The following is a 20504-nucleotide window of genomic DNA, read 5'->3' on the forward strand; positions in this document are numbered from 1 at the left end:
ATCTGTGGGTTTTGTTACTTGTACAAAATTTCAGTTGAGTTCTGGGGAATGAAAGGAGACGGATCTGCCAGCAGCATCTTGTTTTTTACCTTTAAGCATCAGCTGCACACCCATCAGAGTAGTTTTAAACTAAACGGCCACAGATGAAACCTCAGAGAGATACATGGAAATGCAAAACACTTGGAAATTGGCTTTGGTAATAAGATATTCAATATTTGATTACAAAATGATCATATCCTCAAAACAGCTGGTCAGATGGCATTACAACTGAAGGTTATGTGCGTAAACAGAAGCTGGCCCGACTTAATGTACAAGTGTACTTCCTAATAAAACTGAAATACCTATTTCATTAGTTCAACAATTAGTCAATGAGTCAATCATTATCGACAGATTAAGATTAAAGGGGAACACAGCCTAAATTAGGAACTTCAATATGTTATTTCCATGGTCAGGAAAAGTTAAATCAGTATTTGGGAACAAAAGTACTCTCTTTTAAAGCCAGAAACCAGAAAAGTCTCAAATTTGTGATGTCTGGAAGTCTGGAGCTGCTCTATAGACAATGAATGGAGAGAGTGAATGATTTTGTTGACCTATAGATGGTTTGTTTTCTTTATTATATTCAAATGAGCTTTAAGAATTCTCAGTTCTGAAACAGAAAATGTACCCATATACTTGGAACATTTCCCTGGGTGCTCTCAGTATCATCTATAACATCTTTTACCATTCATTGCCTGTGGAGCAGCTCCAGACTTTATACAATATTACATCACAAATTTGAGTTTTAGCACTCTTGTTCTTGGGTTTGGGAGAGTTTCTTATGATTGTTAATATTTTTGGACCGTCTTAGACCATAGGAATAACATCTATAACTTTTGAAAATGGGTGTAGTTCTCCTTCAATCTCCAACTATTTTTTTTCCATTACCTTAATGATCAACATTTCCAGGCTCCTGCCTCTCAAACAGTGTTGAGTAACTTTACTTTTAATTGTAATTACAAGATTACTGCCATTACAAAGTAACTTGTTAGGTTACAGCTTTACCTAATTAGAGAAGTAACACGTTAGAGTTCTTTTGCAATACCCAAAATGAAACCCTGTTTGCAGTACCTAGCAGTTGTTGGTTATATTGTCCAGAGGGCACAAAGCTTAATGAACCTGTGAATGTACTGAAATGTCAAAAAAGGAAATATCTTTACATGTATTTTCTTTATTAATCAGAAACAAAATAAAACTCACCAAAAATGACTAAGCAAACTTGGTTAGACACCGTTCCAGCAATCATCAGCTTTGGTTCGGTTAAAATAAACCTTTAATTCACTGAGTTAGATGGAAAAAATATGTTGGCTCTACTGCTGTTTTCCCATCTGCGCCTGCTGCGTTCGTTCTTCGGAGGTAGACCATTGATTCAGCAAAATAAAATGACAAAATTTGCCCCTGTCTGACAGCAGACATATAGGCACAGCTGACCTCTAAATAACAGATTTATTATTTTTAAATGTAAATAAGTGATAACTTTAAAAAAAAAAAAATTAACGTGTTACATTACTTGTTGGAGCAAAGAAGTAATCTGAGTACTCGAACATGTTTCTTTTTAACACATAACTTCTAACACTGCTTTTAAGTATGACGGTTTACAGCTAGTTTCTGTTTTATGTCAAAATAATAAAGTTTTATTTTTGAAGTCTTCAGCTTTGGCCTTGAGTCATTGTTATTGGCTTCTTGTTTTTTTACATTCTATAGCCGTTAAAAGGGGTGTCGGCCAGAACTGGCCCGCCAGTGTGTCCAGTCTGGCGCACTAGATGACTAAGAGGTGCCAGGTTTCAGGAGCAAATTAAACAAGTAGTAATAGTGTTGCCTTCTTCGTGCTTCAGTTCAGAAGAATCTTTATCAGGAATTGTCTGGATAAATGCACGTGTAATGACAGTGAGAAGTCGACTGACTGAAAGTGGATAAACAGAGACATACTGTTGAAGTTGCACTTATTTTTCTTAAGACATCTCAGGCTGTTCGTCTGTTTTGTAAAAGGATGAACATCTACAGAATGTACTTGTAATTCTTTACACAAAAAACGGGAAGATATTGGAGCTGATGGTTATTGTGTAATGGTTTTATTGGTCCGGCCCATCTGAGATCAAATTGGGTTGTATGTGGCCCATGAACTAAAATGAGTTTGACACCACTGGCGATCAGTAGATTAATTGATTGTTGCAAGATCATTTTCTTTACTCCACAACGACAGCTTTGATTGGTATTTATATATAAATTTGTGGTCAAAACTGAGTGGGAGCTGCACTTAAACCTACACAGAAAACCCCACAATCATGTTTCAACTTTTCAGAGAGATTGATGACTGAAAGCTAGCGGAGCAGAAGCTACAGTAGAACGGAAGTGGGGCAGGACTCACTATAAATGATGCAGAAGGTGTGGTGTTCCTCGTGCTGTCTGCACTGTAACTAAAGCTTGAGATGCATCACAGTTTTTGACACAGCTCGATGCACCTCTGGTCCTTCAGAATAAGCATCCATTGTATAAACAGATTTGTCTTTTGGAATGCAGACTGCACCCTTACCATGAATGACATGCTCCTTTACTGTACGCTAACAGCGACACACCCTCTTCACACACTGCATAGTTGAATTCTTCAGAACAACACAACACTGTATACACACAGATACACACTTTCTCTACTGTAACTAATGTCACACTGACTCACATCCCTTTTTTCATGACCGTTTGAAACGCGGCCACACACTGACCTGAATGTTAATCTTCACCTGCACTTGTTTATCCAGCCGTGAGTCTGAGCTCATCTCTAATACCAAAAAAAGAGTTTCTGCGGTGGACTCAACGAAAACTCATTTTTATGTCCTGAACTGTAACTCAAGTGGGTCGGCACAAAATATCAGCACACACACACACACACACGCACACACACACACACTGTGTTTGCACTGCAGTGGAAAATCTTCTCTACCACGGCGGCCGGTCGCCTAGCAACCCTGTGACGTCAAACCGAGTTTCCCTCTCACAGCTGTATGTGTGTGTGTGTGTGGCAGAGAGTCTGTAAGTTTATGGGTGTGTGTCCAACTCTTGTGTGTGCGTGTGTGTGTTGCAGAATGCCTATTTGGTTTACTGTGAGAGGGGAAACACCGGTCAATTCTCCATTTGGTGTTTCTGTGTGAGAGGGCATGCATGTGTGTGTGTGTTCATGCCCCCCTAACCCCTCCTTGTCCACGGAGGAGTCGGGTCGGCCTGCAGTTAGTGAAGCTGACATTTTGGGTGAAAGAGTATTGAGTCTGGGATCCAGTGCAGAAGTGAAGTGTGGTTTCACATGGTTTCAGGGCTGTCAGAGACGCACTGGGGAAACCCTGCTGAATACATGAATACAAGTGTTTGTGCAGAAAAAGGGATGTAAAGTACGCCTTGCAGACCGAGTGTCATGGCTTTATTAATAGAACTTGTTGAGACTTTTTGGCCAATGTCTGTGCCTTTTTTAAGTATGATTTAAAAGTTGCATATTAAAGCACTCATATTGCTGTAACCTACCATTGTGAAGTAAAAGCTGATTGCACGGTGTAATAGCTTTACAGTAATGACACCAGCAGGTTTCAGATTGGTTCCCTGTAAGCTTTGCTTTGACTCTGCAGTTCTGAGTACGATCTCCCATTTTTCCGCCATTCACCTATCTTTGTTTATTGCTGTGCGTAAATGCTTAAAGGTCATTGTGTTGACATGTATGATTGAAACAGGGGCTGGACCAGACTCAGATTTATGACTGTTAAATCAGATTTGGCTATTCAATATTTGACTAATCGTTCCATCTTTGCATATAGAGTTTGAGAGTTAAGCCCCTTTTACACAGCCTCCCCAAGGTGCGAATGTCACGCTATTACTCTGTTTTGCTGCTCTGTATAAAAGGTCAAGTTGTGGAATGGGGGGACAGAGTTGTCTCGCCTTTAAGCCAGCATCGGATGTAGTAACCGTGCTAAAGGGATGTCTGTATAAACAGGACAGCCGGTTGGACGGAATCATGGGTGGCACAGATGTGACGTTTTCATGATGTGTTATGTGTGCGATCCACTGCGGGAGATTTTTAAAGTAGCTGATAGCAGTTAGCAGCTAACTCAAAGAAGAAGGACGAGATCAACCACCATATAACAGAGGCGATAAATGATTGTTGTTAGCATGTTATGCCATTGTTATTGTTTACAAAATGCTGCTGAGGCGTATGTTATATGTCAAACTTGTGTTGCATTCTGTTTATATGAAAAGTGCTATATGAATAAAATTTGATGATTCAGGGTGTCAGCATAAAAAAAGTTAGCCCTCCAAGCTAATGCGTGCTACCTACACTAAGGATGGATCAGAAATGTGCAGCAACAGTTTTTGCTGATGCTAGATATCAAACAAAAGCAAGAGACTGTGCCGTATTAAGTTGCTTTGAGCTATAAATACGCTTCTAGGCAGAAGGAGGAAGACAATGTTATTCCAGAGCCTGAACAGTCGAAGCCTCTCTTCCTCCAAACAGCTGCCTCAGAATCACCCTGTGTCTGAGTCTACAGCTACCTGTACAGGAGAGCAGCATGAAAGTGAAGAGCGTTCACTCTGCAGCTAAATCTGGGGACCAAAACGTCCCTGGAGGTACACTGCTCACTGACTGACAAAAAACCCCCAAAACAAACAAAAACAAACAAACAAAAAAGACTGCTCAACTTGAATTTCACTCAACTGACTGATGGTTTGAATCTTCGACTTTCAGGGGGACAACCTTTGTTGAAACCCAGATATTAATGTGATTGTTTGCTGGGCTCTAACGGAAAAAAGAGGGCGATCCCTTTGTCTTGTGAAAGCGGCGGCGCCAAAAAAAAAAAAAAATTTGCAGAGTTGAAAAGTTCTTTGTTTCCACTTCAACATGACCATGTTTATGTAGCCAGATCCTGCTTGTTAGTGAGCAAGAGAAGAAACCCTCAAAACAATTCAGTTAATTTAATTTAGAGTGCTCTCAGAGTTGCGGCGAGATCTAAACTCTGATATGCTCTTTAATGTTCCATAGCGACCTCAATTTGGAAACAACTCTCGCTTATCAGACTACAGTATTTAGTTACAACATAACTGAACGGCCACATCACAAACATCTAACCCCTTTTTTCCTTTAGCTGTCCCTTTTCTCGCCTTTAGCCGACACTTTTGCAAAGCTGTTTTTCCACTGGCCGGCCTTGTTGCTAAGAAATTTATCATGCACTCTCCAAGCATCTTTTGCACGTTGTTTAGACTGCGTCGCGCTCCCTGCAGTGTAATTTTGTCTGCGTGTGTATGTGTGTGTGTGCCTCACAAGTCTAAACTTTGCAGACTCAGACAGTTGCAATATTTGTATCTGCAAGGGGACCTTGTGGTGAGCGATATCAGGCTTGTTGTTTCCTCAGCGCTCCTCCGTTGAAAACATCAGCACGCATCAGTGTTTCCCCTGCTTCTTTTACACATTTGTAACCCAGAGTCACCCTTTGCCCCAAGTTTTTTTTAAACCATTCTCACCACTCTGCCTCGTGTTGTTCCTCCGTGCATGCAAATGAGTGATATCTGGTTGCCCTATTTTACCATTAGTGGAAAGAAAAACATCTTTATCTGTGCATATTGATTGCGGCAACACCCCTTTTCACTACTCCAAGTGATAGTTTCTGAAATAACTTGTCTTGTGCAAAGTGCACGATAAAATGTATCTGCAGATGTTGAAAACCATGATGCACATCTAGAGAAGATAATAATCAAGGGGGCCAAAAGAAACTCTTTGCCTCAGTGCTTCTTTTTTCCTCCGTGCTCTTTCTGTTGTTTACAGAGGGCAAGGCCTTCTTTTTTTTTTTTCTTTCTTTCTTTTGTTTGTAGTCAGCGGCGGATGTGGAAAATACTGTCGCTGAGGCAAGCGGCAACCCCCCCACTTCCTGTCTGCAAGAAGTTCCTTCTCTTACTGTTTCCTCTCTCTCTCGCTCTCTCTCTCTCTCTCTCTCTCTCTCTCTCTCTCTCTCTCTCTCTCTCTCTCTCTGTGTCTCTCCTCTCTCAATGGAAACTTTACTGTTTTCCTGCTCCCCTCCTGTCATCCAGCTGGTCTGGGGACAGAGATAGGAGAGACATGGAGACCGCCGGACACCAGTGAGTCAGAAAAAAAAGAGACTTTGAGGGAGGTCTTGAATTGTTTTTGTTTGCTCATTTAAGCAAAGCAAGCAAAAGGTTATACATCTGCCACATTTCATTCCATGTGGAAACACAATGTGCCGCAAAACGCATTAGCTACCATGGAAGTTGCAGCTATGAACGCTGTGTAGATAGTGTGAAGATGCAAGTAAGCACAGCTGAAACAGACACATGAAATAAATAATGAATGTGAAGAAGTGGGGATAGAGAAAAGAGGTCCCGTACTGTTAATAGCATTGTGAATGACATTGTTAAAATCTGCTTTAAGGTTAAGATTTAAGACGGGACGGGACCGGTTTTTGCAATCAACATATTCTCCAGAAAGTCACAACTATTTTAGCTTCTACTGGACAATTTCTTGCAGGCGAATTTTCTCTGTTGCAGTCGTAACCGGTATTCAAAATCTTTTATTCCTTCTGCTATTCGTCTTTTTAAATTCTCTGTAAATTTTTGTTTTTATAGTTTTTATTATTTTTTTTTATTTCTTTATTTTATTTTTAGATTTTATTTATTGTATTCTTTTTGTTTTTTATTTTAATTTTTTTTTTTATTGTTTTTTATCTCTTCTATGATAATCTGTCCATTAATGTTTATTATTTATAGATTCCTTTTTTCCACTGAACTCCCTGGCATATTTTTTTGTTCTGTTTTTTTATTTTATTACTCATTTATATTTGTGTTATGTTATAGTAAAAGGCACATACTGTTCAAACAAATTGCCCCTGGTGGGATTTATAAAGTTGTTTGAATCTGAATCTAAATGTCTCATTTATTGCTGAAATTCTTATTTTCATTTTGATCCTTATGCCTGATGGTATGAAGTATGAAATAAAATAAATTCAGCAATAGGTTGGGCAGTGTGAGGGAGCTCTTCTCTTTGTCTTAAACATTGCACCTCCTCTGATGCACCTGTCACATGTTCAGGTGTGCAGAGATTTTTTCAAAATAAAAAGAAGATGGAATAAAACTGGATGATAGTGGGGATGATAGTGTTGGAGCACACTTAACCTAAATTGGTTGGTTGTAATAAATCCGTACTTCACACAGTTAGATGTAAAATTAAGCTGGCTTTATACATGCTAAAATTACTGTTAATTTCAATGGGGTCTGGCAGTGGCAGAACAGGCTGTGATATAACTACTCAGGGCATTTGTGCAATGTCAGTATACGTCCACTAACAAGCTTAAATTGTTATTATAAGTGTCTGACAACATTATGGAAAGGATCCCTACAGAGACAGACCTTTTTGTTAAAGAGTAAGATTTAAATAAATAGTAATTTAATCATTGTAAAAAACACTTTATTCAAAGTCAACAGAAATGAAATAAAACTCACAGAGGCCATCTTGGTACATCTTTCCACTGTTCCAACAATCAACTCTGGTTTGGTTGAAATAAACCCTTAATTCACACAGTTAGATGTTAAAATATGCTGGCTCTATACATGCTAAAATTACTGTGTATTTAAATGGAGTCTGGTGGGTATTGTGAAAGCACTTTTGGGGCGGTTTCTAATTAAACACTCTTGAACAGAAAGGTCGACGTGTGCAGAGATCCTTCCTACAAGATTGTCAGATACTTATAATAACAATTTGAGCCTGTTAGTGGCAAAAAAACCCACTTGTAGTGGACGCACTAATGCCAAAGTGGTTACGATGCAGCCTGTTTTGCAGCTGCTGGATTCAATTCTAAAAAACTGTTTCTCTCATCAGTCACTTAGACACAAAAACATGAGGAAATAGGGTCCAGGTTCAAAACACTGAAGTTACCCTTTGACATGCTCTCATTTGTCTTGTTGGATTCGGCTCTAAAGGCAGGGTCAAAAGTTCTTGATTGCTGATATGCACACATGATTTCCTGCTTTGAATCTGTACTCGGATATTTATAAATTGCTTTTATGTCTTCAATATTTTGTGTATCCTGACCTCACTGCTGAAATAATTTGTGCCAAAATAAACCAACTAATTTATGCATCCTTTAAAAGTTTCTACAACTGCAAAATCTTCCCTGTGAACAAACTTTGGAAACTTGACTTTCCACGAGCATTTGTTATCTACATGTCACACATTTAGACACATTCATGGAAATTTTATTTTCACAGGCTCACAAAAGGCGATCTGGCAGCTGCGAAATTATTGTTCCACAAGCCGAGAGTCTCTCTAGAGAAAGTTGAGCCGTAATCGTGTGCATGGCTCGTCTTCACTTTATGAAAAGTCAGATGTCAGAGGCTGACGGTGCATCATAGTAGCTTTATCAGCTCAGTTTCCTTTTATCTATTTCGGCTCGTGTTGTAACTTCTGTCACAATAATTCTGTTTCTCACACACGCACACACACCGACACAGAGTCCTACTCAAGACAAAAACACACAGGTTTACACACAAACATACGTGCACACTCAAACATATATAAGCAGAAAAACGTGTACAAACAATAAGTCTTAGTTTGCTTTTGTTCTCGCAGCCTCTACATTTACCCAGCACTTAGTGTGCATTCACACTTACACACCCACTCACACACACTTAGCTCCGTCTGTGTCTTTCAAATGCTGTGACCTGTGTGGAGATTTGCATGCCCAGATTATGCTTGTCCTCTGTTTTGCCAATCAAATGATGCACAATTGTTTATCCCTGCACACACGCGCGTAAATCTTGTGGGGCGTAGAATGAGGAGCCCGAGGTGCTTGGTTTTTAAAGGCAGAGTTTGGGATGCTGCAGGAGAGCTGGACACATCATCAGTCTTGTCAGTAGCCATGATGTGGTCTGCATGGCTGTGTTCAGTGTGGAGTGTTGTTGTGTCAGTCGGAGCCATCTTTCTCATTACCATCATCCACCTCCGCACCAGCCATCGTCAGGTACTGTCACCCATGCAGCCAGTGTTTGATTCCAGGTTCACAGAATGCTTTTTATCCCAGGATTTAGTCTTTGTTTAGGGATGTTTGACAGCTCTAATGTTGGATTTTATTGAGTGATAATAATCCTGTTAATAGTCGCAGTGATTTTATTTTTTTATTGCACACAAACAAAACTCTCCTCCCTCTGATTGCATTTTAATGTCTCGAGCTCCTAAATCTACATACTGTGACAACGTCTGTTATTACTCACACTTGAGACAGTCCAGACTTTCTCTTTTCTCCCTCTTTGTCGCTCTGCACAGCTCACACACACACACACACACACACACACACACACACACACACACACCAGCTGTAAGTGGGCAACATGGGAGATGGATGACAGTCTGAGTTGACAGAGAAAGTGCAGAGCCTGGCTACTTACCAAGCTGTAGCCTGATACTCCTGCGCTCTTGTTAACTGGCTAAAGATGGTGGGAAAAAATGAAAAAGGGAAATACCGTTCACTTTGACTTATCTGTGCCTTTTGGATGGCCTGAAAAGCCTAATCAGTTTTGTATTTTTTGTAACTAGAAGCTAGAAAAAGTGGCTGAAATCTGTCCACTGATGAAAATGTGGATCTGCTGAGAGTGAGGAGGGCAAACTGTACTCATGACAATTTTGGCCTTTTGTTTCATTTTAACTTACTTATTCAGGGAAAGCTTACAGTGCTCATTTCAAGACATACCTACACATTAGGTGCGTGTACGTCGACCCTAAAATTGCACTAATAATCACAACAATTGCCCAATCAGAATATAAATTCCTCTTGTAGCAGAAGAAACCGGTCACATCCAGCCCGATCTAAAGAAAAAAAAAAAAGTTGAGTTGGGTTGAGAATGTGTAAACCCAGGATAGTCCATTCAGCAGGAAAATATTGGCACAAAAAACATCAGCCAAACATTTACTTTAGTCTGCCATGTTTCTGTGTAATATGAACTGAACTGGGCAAGTTGTGTACCAACATTGTTGCTGAATTTGAGTTAGACTGACCTTATGTGAATTTTTCCAGTGGAGAGCTATTTTTTCTGATTATTGCAACACCACATAAATGCAGGTTTATTTTTAAAATGTAGGGGGTTCGTGCACTGCAAAAGACAGGCCGCAACAACTGTTACTACGCACCTGCCTAGCTGATTTCGATGGAGAATGGTTCATAAATCTTTTTAAAGTAGGGATGCACCGAATATTCGGTAACCGAATATATTCGGCCGAATATTGCAAAAAAACACACATTTGGTATTTGGTAGAATAAGTAAAAAGCAAGGCCGAATAATAGCGGCATGTTTTGATAACAGAATCAAACAGCTTGTGGTGACGGACGGATTAAAATGTCGGCAGTGTGGCGATATTTTACTCCATCTGTCAACGCACTCGCATTTGCGACTAAAAATAGTTTTGTGCGGCCCACAAACCTCACCGCACTTTAGGGACTGTTCTTTACTTGTCAGGGGAGGAGGGTGGCTGGTTGATTTTTATTTCATTTATTTATTTTATTTTAATCCCCCCTATGTTAATCACTCATTGATGCTGTTTTTGAAGTATGAATAAGTCAGTAAGTAATTTATTCCATTGAAATATCATTGATGTATTATAGAAAAGTGATTTATCTTTTTATAAATGACAAAAGGCACATCTGCCTCATTTTCGCTGTGGTATCCTGATACTACTCAGAACCATGATACTTTCATTGGTATCGTACCGTGGGATCCAATTTTGGTACCATGACAACACTAATCTGGAGGGTGTTCATCTGCAAAAACTAATGAAAAACTAAAAAACGGCATTTGGTATTTGGTACTCGGTATTCGGCCAAGCGTTTAATATTATTCGGCTTCGGCTTCGGCCACAAATTTTCATTTCGGTGCATCCCTATTTTAAAGATATTTTTGGGGCTTTTTGCCTGTATTTGATAGGACAACTTAGCATGAAAGGGGGAGTGAGAGGGGGAATGACAGGCCGCAAAGGGCTGCGGGTTGGAACCAAACCTGCTGCAAGGACACAGCCTTTGTACACGGGGTGCTTGCTATACCAAGTGAACTGGTGGGTGTCGCAAATGGTTCATTAAATAAAAAAATATTTAGTGCTCTGATAGCGCTACGTTTGTATGTGAGTACTTTTTGATTTTGAAACAGTAGCCCTATGCAGCATTGTTGCTACGGGCTGATTTGTAGAGTCCCTGTGCATAATAATTGTTTATCGGGAACATTGGTAAATTGTTGAATCTGCTAATAGTCTGCATGTGAGATGTGTATAGGACATCTGTAATTTGTAGCAACATAAAATAAGCTGGGTTACACTTGCGTTACGTGTTTTTATAAATTAAATGACCAGGTGGAACCACTTCTTCCCCTTCTTACTTTATGTTTTGAATGAATTGAATTCTGTCAATAAAGTTGGGGAAAAAACCTTCTTCTGTTATATTTCTGGCAGGTTAGATGCTTCATAGTGGGCTAAACCACTTACACAAGTCAAGAAGTTCTATTCTGAATAAATGCTTTAGGGTATGTAGAGGCACATCTTATTGGATTGGTTTATTTAGCATCCATGTAGGGTCGCAGGGGCAGCAGGCCAAGCAAAGCACCCCAGACGTCCCTCTCCCCAGCAACGCTTTCCAGCTCCTCCTGGGGGACCCCGAGGTGTTCCCAGGCCAGATGAGATATGTAATCCCTCCAGCATGTTCTGGGCCTGCCCCGGGGCCTCCTACCAGTGGGACGCGTCCGGAACACCTCTAACAGGAAGCGCCCAGGAGGCATCCTGATCAGATGCTCAAACCACCTCAACTGACCCCTTTCGACGCGAAGGAGCAGCGGCTCTCCTCCGAGCTCCATCCAGATGTCCGAGCTCCTCACCCTATCTCTAAGGCTGAGCCCAGACACCCCACGGAGGAAACTCATTTCGACCGCTTGTATCTGCGATTTCATTCTTTCGGTCACTACCCAGAGCTCATGACCATAGGTGAGGGTAGATGGACCAGTAAATTGAAAGCTTTGCCTTCTGGCTCAGCTCCCTCTTCACCACGATGGTCCAGCAAAGCGCCCGCATCACACCGTATGATAACCGTCAATTTTGATGTCACGGTATACCTTGGAAACGGTATATCACTGCAACCCTATGTCCATGCAAACAATTCAGTTGGAATCTCTGATCTCTAACTGGATTGAAGAAATATTATCCGCGTAACCACAGTTATTGACACGGGAAGATTCCCAGTACGGCTTCTGCTGGATGACCCCTTTCACCTCCAGGCCACCGTCATCTTATTTTAAACCGTACTGAATCAGCGTTCTGTTCTAAAATAAGATTAAGCAAGTAACATCATTTCAAACGATATGTACCCAAGAGATCCTTTCAAGAGACTTCTAGAAATACTGAAGTTTTCAAAGGGCACATACCGAAATCCTCATGACATCCCAGGTTCAAGCTCCCTCTGAGACCCATCTCAGCTGACCTGCCCTGCAGTCAGTTTCCACCATGTGATCTGTACACGTGTGTGTGTGTTATACTCTCCGTCAGTGGTGCAGAGAAAAACCCTTCATGTGACTCTTCACTCCCTCGGACAGAGACAGAGTGCGAGGGAGAGTGATGAGAAAGTGTGTGTCTGAAAGGTGTGTGTTTGTGTGTGTGTGTGCCTCTAACCATAGATAGTCATGCTATCAGATGATGGATTTTCATCAGGTCCAGATTATGTGACATGGGTTATATATCGCCTTCTATGGTCCTCTCCTCTCTTATCTTATCCGTCCTCTCCTCCTCCTCCTCTTTTTTCTTCTCCTCCCATCTCTCTTCTTCTCTTGGTTATTTGTAGACATAATATTATTTCTCCTGGTATTTGCAGACCAGAGGAAATTGTCTGTGTGTGAGATCACACCATTAACAGATCATTTGCACCTGTGTAGGACAGGGGATTTCAGTATAAATATTATATTACTGAAGATGCACTCACTGACCAGATGTGATCATTTAAAGGTGGATTTTACGTCTGTGATAATGTCAACTTGATTCACACATATGAAAATCTATTATGAACCTCAGAACATTTCAGTTTTCCTCATTTTTTAGTGCTGCTGCATCCAGCCGTAGCTCACAACGCTGCACAGCCAAGCATTGTTTAAACCCACAGAACAAGACATCTGGAGTTTTTCCATCTGATGTAATGCAGCAGGCATAAAAACTGTGTCTTTGGTTTGAATATTTCACTCAAAAAGAGTGATAAACTGTAGCTTATCCGAGGTGTTGCAACATGCAGCAAGATAATAAATTCAAATCTACTAACAGGAGAATTTAGGAGAATAAAGAAAAGAAAGTTTTGGCTGGTGTTTTTGCTCATCTCGATATTTCACACTGTATTTTTTAAGACTTGTCACGCACTTTTCCAGTAAACATAACAGGGAACAGACAGTACTTTTAGTTTAACAGTCAATTATTAATATTTCTGTGTGGAAGGAAAAGTCTCTCCATCACAGAGACAGAGAACTGGACTGCAGAGCTGGAGGGAGTGAGAACAGGACTCGAATCAGTCTGAAGTCACTGAGATGAAAACTGTTGATATTGAAAACAACTTGCTGTGTGTGTGTGTGTGTGTGTGTGTGTGTGCGCCTGTGTCAGAGACAGCATGTGTCCCTGTTTGTCAATGAGTTTGTGTGTGCTTGTTTGTGTGTGTGGCAGGAGTCCTGCAGTTCAGTGTTTCCCTGCCAGGGACAGGGAGAGCCCTTGGAGAGACTGTGTGTGTGTGTGTGTGTGTGTGTGTGTGTGTGTGCGTGCGTGTGTGTGCGTGTGTTACTAGGGGAAACCCCGACTTGATCCTCCAGAGTTTAGTTAAAATGTTCGAAAACAGCGAAAGAAAATAAAAAGAGAGTGTGGGAGAAGCAGACCGAGAGAGACTGAAGAGAGCTCCCCCCGGGGTCAGGGATGCCCCTCAGTGTGTGTGTGTGTGTGCGCATATTTTAAAGACGGGTTTTGCTCATGACCGTTAAATGAAACAGTGATGAAGTACTGGATAAGCCGAAAGTATTAGAAGAGAACTTAAACTGTCAGTGCTCTGTTTCCTGGAGGATTTTAAGCTGACTGCTCACTGTCAGCTGAGGGATTCAGCATTAAGTAGATTGACCTTGAATCCATATTTTAAGGAAGTTTGCATGGAGTTGGTGAACTCTGCGTCATACCATCATCATATATCATGTCTTCAAAAGGGTCGAGAGACAGCTTGCATACCCAGAAAACACATGAGGGTTGGCTGTCGGTACTTGAAGATATCAGCTGAAATAACCCGGTACCAAGTAGTATTGAAACTTCTCCAGTGGAACAATACCTGCATTCGATCCTTTCTGTACCCAGGTCTTGAAAAAATGACAATAGGTATTGGTATGACTTTGCTCGCAGCTATTCACTGCAAGCATTACTGGCACGTGTAATTGCTCACTACCACAGCAGCCACAACCCACACCCTCTATTGTGTGGTGAAGTCAAGCACGGTATAAGTGCTGGTGAAGTTTGTATGGTTATTTAATAAATATTTTAATAATGTAGACACTTTGAAAATGCATTCATGTAAAATGGAGGTGGCATTTTATACAAATGAATGCTTCTATCACATGATGGGCATCGGATGAAGCAGAAGAACAGAGTACTCTGTATTAGTATCACTTTAAGGGCACTGGTATTTGTACTGGTATCACTGATTTTAACACCCAGCCCTACTGACATCAATTTTAATGGTCTTTGGTTGAAACATGTTTATGGATGGTGAATCTTTGACCAATGGTCATAAATATCTTAACTGAAATAAACAAGGCAGCCTTTTGTGGGATTTATACTTCTGTGTCTAACCGAAGTTGAGCCTTCGCTGTAGCCTGACGTGCACCTCCCCAGAAATGTAACTACACATCGTGGCGGCGCAGACCTCCTCTCTATTTTTGTAAGCTGAAACCATTTCCCTCAGTGGAAACAAAGCTTTTATTAACTTTAATTTCACAGATAAGAAGAAGAAGCCTCCACAAAAATAGCATTTTAAGTCTTGTGTGTGATTTATCCTGGCTTCATGTGAGCAAAGGAAATCTCTGCTCGTCGCTAGGCTAATTTATGCGATGTAAAATGCCATAGGCTTGTGCTAATAACGTTACCATTTTGTATTGGTTTGGAAAATGTGTTCAGAATAAGGTGTTTTGTCAGTGAACCTTGTGAGTTGTAATGAAGTTGAATTTTTTAACGTTGCCTTTTTTAAATGTTGCTGTTGTACCTGGCTTCATATGAGCAGAGGAAAAGTCTGCTAGCCACTAGGCTAATTTATACAATGTAAAATGCCATAGGCTTGTGCTAATAACGTTAGCATGTTGTATTTGTGGGGGAAATGTGTCCAGATAAAGACAAGTGTTTGTCTGTGAATGCTGCGAGTTATAGTGAAGCTGATTTGTGTACTTGTGTTTGATATTGTCTCTATTAAGCCATGTTTAATGTGTGTTTAATGTGTGTTTAATGTGTGTTTAATGTGTGTTTAATGAGTGTTTAATGTGTGTTTTGAATCAACTAAACTTTGCAGCACTTCACAGAAACCTCCACAGCTGACTAGGGTTTTGGAGGTGTAACTGCAGAGTAACACAGCATACACTTATTAATTTCCTGCTACAAAACTACATTGTAAATGAAACATCACTCTGAATAATCACTGATGTTGTGTTTGTAGCACAAGTCTTGGAAGAAGATCAAAAACATGGTCCACTGGTCACCGTTTGTCATGTCCTTCAAGAAGAAATATCCCTGGATACAACTGGCTGGACATGCAGGTATGTGCACACAAATAGCATCATTCATAAGACTAACATGTCCAGGCAAGTTGTTGTGTTGGTTGTTTTTTTTTTTAAAGAAAATGTGAGTTGCCACATTAGTCTGTCTTTGTTGCAGCTAGTTCTTAAAGGTCAGGGCCCTGAGGGGAAATGTGTGTGTGAGGATGGTTAGCAACAGGATTTGGAAACATCAGGCGGTGCCTCTTTTGAATAGGTGTCTTTGGGGTTGGAGGCTCAGCCGCATAAAATTAAGAGCCTGCAACTCTTCCTTGCTTAAAGGCTAACTTCGAGAGAGCGTCTATCAACATTATGAGAAGGATCCCTACAGACACAGACCTCTTTGTTGAAAAGTGAGAGCTTTTTTGTTGAACCAGAAACAGCCCCCAAATCTCTATCGCCAAACCCACCAGACTCCATTTAAATAAACAATAATTTTATCATCATAAAACACGTTTCATTCAAAGTTGACAGAAACAAAATAAAACTCTGAAAACATGTCTTGGTTTGTCTTTCCAGTGTTCCGAGTCATTACACTGCAGCCTGTTCAGCTGCACTTAGTGGTCTCGGTCAATACTGGACCAGCTTAAAAACATTGGTCACTTAAACGCAAACAAGGGAAAATAGGGTCCAGGTTGAATAAAACACAGAATTTACCATTAAACCAGTTCACTTGTGTGAAGATGATTTACTGACAAACAAATGTGACAAACCACAATTGTTGGTTTAAACTTCTCACGTCAGTTTAACTCTGACAAACTGAAGCGAAGCTATTCCTAGTTACTCTATCTAAAGGTTTCCTGCAACTGCTTCACAGTAAAATTGTGTCTTTTTACAGGAAGCTTCAAGGCAGGAGCCAACGGCCGTATATTAAAAGTAAGACACTCTTTCACACCTATCACACCTTCTTAGTTACTGCACAGAAAGTTGCTGTGGTTTACAGTGTTTACACTGAGTCAGTGTGTAAGAGTATAGACTGACAATAACTTATTGATATCCTTTAGAAACACTGTGATTGTGAGCAGCGCTGTTTGTCCCTCCTGATGAGGGACGTACTACGTCCTTATGTCCCTGGTTACCATGGAGACGTAGAGAAGGACGGCCAGAAATATAACCAGATGGAGGATCTGCTGGCTGAGTTTGATTTCCCGTGTGTGATGGACTGCAAGATGGGAGTGAGGTGAGCAGACACATGACATGGCATTAATCTAAATTTCTGTGTTTCTTCAATCTGCAAGGAGATGGAAAGTCAAAGGTGTATTTAAAGGAGCAGTGTGCAGGATTTAGTGGCACCTAGTGGTGAGGATTGCAGATTACGAGCTGAAACTTCTCCTGTGTGCTGAGTGTGAACTCCTGGTTAGAATTCCTTGAGTGTTCATTATTCAGGAGGTTTCTACCAGGAGCCGAATTATTCGTAGAGATCTCTTCCTCTACAAAACTAACAGAGCAGGTGATTAAAAGTGGTGAAAACACCAAATGAAGCAGTTTCATGTGACAAATCAGTGTTTCTCCGACTCTGTTTGGCTGCTCGCCCAGCCTTGAAGCCTTGTTAACTGTCATGACTTCGTATGAGTCTGGACAGACATGGATATAAACTGTAGCTGCAGCTTGACTGGTTACACCATAAGGCAGTAATTCGAGTTTCTCTGATAATTTAAGATCCAGACATTCAGGAGGTTTGTAGCAGGAGTCGAATTATCCGCATAGGTCTCTTCTTCTCCTAAACAAACTACCCTGGTGATTTAAACCGGTAAATCTCTATCAGGAGTTAAAGGCCAAAGTGTGAGCACTGCTAATGTCTGTAATAATTTCTCAATGCACACAAAAACTGTGACAAGTCCTTTAAGTCAACGTTGAACCAGGAAGTTGGATTTCAGACTGTGAAGGATGTTTTTGTGAAATGATTTTATCATTTCTCCTCCGAAAAAGTCTGGCTTCTTAAAACCCGTCTCACTGCTCACGTTTCTCACCTGGCCAGACTTCTTTTCATCGATGTCGCCTGTTCCTAGATCTTAACACATAACAGCTGTGTCATACTGTTTGGAAAGGGACGTCTTCTTCACACCTTCGCTTTCACCCTCTCTTCTCGTCCTCCTACCTCTCTGTGCTCATGTCTGTCACGCACCCTTTCTTCCTCTCTGTCTTCTTCACCGCCCACCACCTGTTCTTTTTTTTCTCACCCTTCAGGACCTACCTAGAGGAAGAGCTGACCAAGGCTCGTAAGAAACCCTCCCCGAGACCCGACATGTATCAGAAAATGATCGAGGTCGATCCTGACGCGCCGACGCCAGAGGAAAACCTCCAGAAAGCGGTGACCAAACCCAGATACATGCAGTGGAGGGAGACCATCAGCTCAACAGCCACCCTGGGGTTTAGGATAGAAGGAGTCAAGGTAAGAGTCACAGAGAGGAAGGTGTGTGTATGTGTGAGTGTGTGTGTGTGCCCTTCCTTCCCTCCTTTCTTCCAGTCTTCTGTGTAAGGGTGTATGTGTGTGTGTCCTTCAAGGGCATGATCTAACTTCCTGTTTTGAAAGGAAACTTCCTCTGAAGTATATGTTTGTGCATGAGATCCTTTGTCGCACACGAGGCCTGTCCGTGGCAGCTCTATATGCCCTGGCATCTGGCTCTGACATTGTACACACATGCGCACACACACACACCCACACAAATCTCTCTGCTGTCTTTATTTGAGGATTGTGGCTATATAAGGACATTCACGGCCTCCCGGTGGTCTGTTGCCATGACACTAAGGGTTATCCCCAGGAACACAGATGTGTGTGTGTGTGTGTGTGTGTGTGTGTGTGTGTGTTTGTGTGTTAATATAAAGTATGGATGTGCAGTTCATGCGGTTCATGTGCAGTTCACCCTCTGTTCTTGTACATGTGCATGTGTGTAACTGTGTATTATATAGATTGTATAAGCTCTTATGTATGTGGAAAGCATGTGGTAATTAGGTATGGTGTGTGTGTGTGTGTGTGTGTGTGTGTGTGTGTGTGTGTGTGTGTGTGTGAAAGCATGAGAGAGAGCCGTACTCAGACTTGAACCATAAAGGGAAAAATAGTTTTGTCTCCAAACAGTATCTTGTTGCCTGGCAGCCAGCAGAATAAAAACAGCTCATTTATTTCTATTATTCTGAACCAACCGACCAGTTGGCTCTCCCTGCTGGTACTGCGTCTGATGCTAATCTACTGTACTGTTCCCACTACTGTATGTGCACGACTGATATTAATGCTGCAGCTCCAGTACTGCTACTACTACCACTACTGTTCCTCTGCTTCCTTGTGCTTCCACTTTGCTATAACCAGAGGTGGAGAGTAAAATTAATGTTGAAAGGAATACTTCACCCCCAAAATGATCATTTGTATATCAGTTGCTGACCCTGTGTTACTTTGAATTCATGAAGAACACTGTTTTTCTCACATGCCTCCACAGTGAACGAAGAATCCAAATGCTGAGGAAATTTTTTTAATGAATTGAAGCCATAACGGTCCACATTTAACAACAGCAAACTCTCACGCAACTCGTGCAGTATAATCCAAGTCTCATTTATCCAGTTGTATGTTCAATACTTCCCAAACAGACAGCCCTATCCGTGACAGGGAACTGACTGAAAGTAGAACTTATTCAGCTTTCTTCAAAGCCAGACTCCATTGACAAAAACAGTTTATGTTTACATGACATCAGAGAAAATCGATTTATTTTAATAGTCCAAATAAAACCAGACTTTTCAAATACAGGTAAACATGTTGCTACGACTGATATCGTACCAAAACGAAATTCTCAAAGTGGGACAACACACCCAGATAATGCAATTTGGAATCGAATTATTCTGCATGTATACAATGAATTGGACCAGTGCATGTTCCACAGTGTCCGCCCCGGGCTTTGACCTGGACGTTGAAAGCATTTAATGCGTAACAGAAGAAGAAGCTGACAACATGGCGAAATCTACATCCAGAGCCGTGCATTTTTGGACGGACCAAATGTACAGAGCTGTGAAGTTGTCCACCATGGTACCAGTTAGCTGCTAGCTAACCGTAGCTAACTTGTTTGTTGATTGTTTGGTCTGTGACGTAATAGGTCAACTGGAAAAAGGTCCAATACTAACTAGCCTAAAGGGCATGTCGCCACCTATCGTAGCAGAGTCAGACATACTTCGGTCAATAAATCAATTCCCCTCCTGTGCATCTATGCTAGGACAAGGACAGTAGTCCAATTAAATGGCCTAGTCAAGCTTGATGTGTTGGCAGAGTCAGAACTGCAGGTCACTTCATGCCCTGAGGCTAATATATATGATTAATCATCAGTCGCTCAATAAAAAGTTAATCACCAACTCTTTTGATTAATTAGTTGATAAAGTCATTTTTAAAACTGAATATCAAGACAAAATAAGCAACTCTGGGAAACCATTTTTCAATATTTCCTGAAAATGTCCAGATTAAACGATGAATAAATGAACTGACAATAATTGCTGATTGTTAGTTCCCATATCAGAATTTGGGAAGTGGCCACAGGAATGACGAGTTAGTGCGATTAGACAAAGTGTTCCTATGTGTGACTCAGGTCAGTAAAACAGTCAGAGACCCTTCCCTGCTTTAATTCCCGGCTAAATCTCTAAAAATAACGCTGGCTCCGTCCTTCCTTTCCTCC

At 41.1% G+C, this 20504-nt stretch overlaps 1 protein-coding gene across 3 annotated transcripts in view; it reads left to right on the forward strand.

The window, feature by feature from the left end:
- Window positions 1-20504, forward strand: part of itpkb (inositol-trisphosphate 3-kinase B) — a 54579-nt gene that overhangs the window by 25201 nt on the left and 8874 nt on the right. For all 3 annotated transcript variants that reach the window (XM_050058332.1, XM_050058331.1, XM_050058333.1), the window contains exons 6-9: window positions 15759-15858; window positions 16694-16731; window positions 16860-17035; window positions 18043-18247. In XM_050058332.1, the coding sequence (XP_049914289.1) occupies window positions 15759-15858; window positions 16694-16731; window positions 16860-17035; window positions 18043-18247 (519 nt within the window). The remainder of the gene's footprint in view (window positions 1-15758; window positions 15859-16693; window positions 16732-16859; window positions 17036-18042; window positions 18248-20504) is intronic.

The sequence above is a fragment of the Epinephelus moara genome, chromosome 12, assembly GCF_006386435.1.
Source record: "Epinephelus moara isolate mb chromosome 12, YSFRI_EMoa_1.0, whole genome shotgun sequence".
NCBI lineage: Eukaryota > Metazoa > Chordata > Actinopteri > Perciformes > Serranidae > Epinephelus > Epinephelus moara.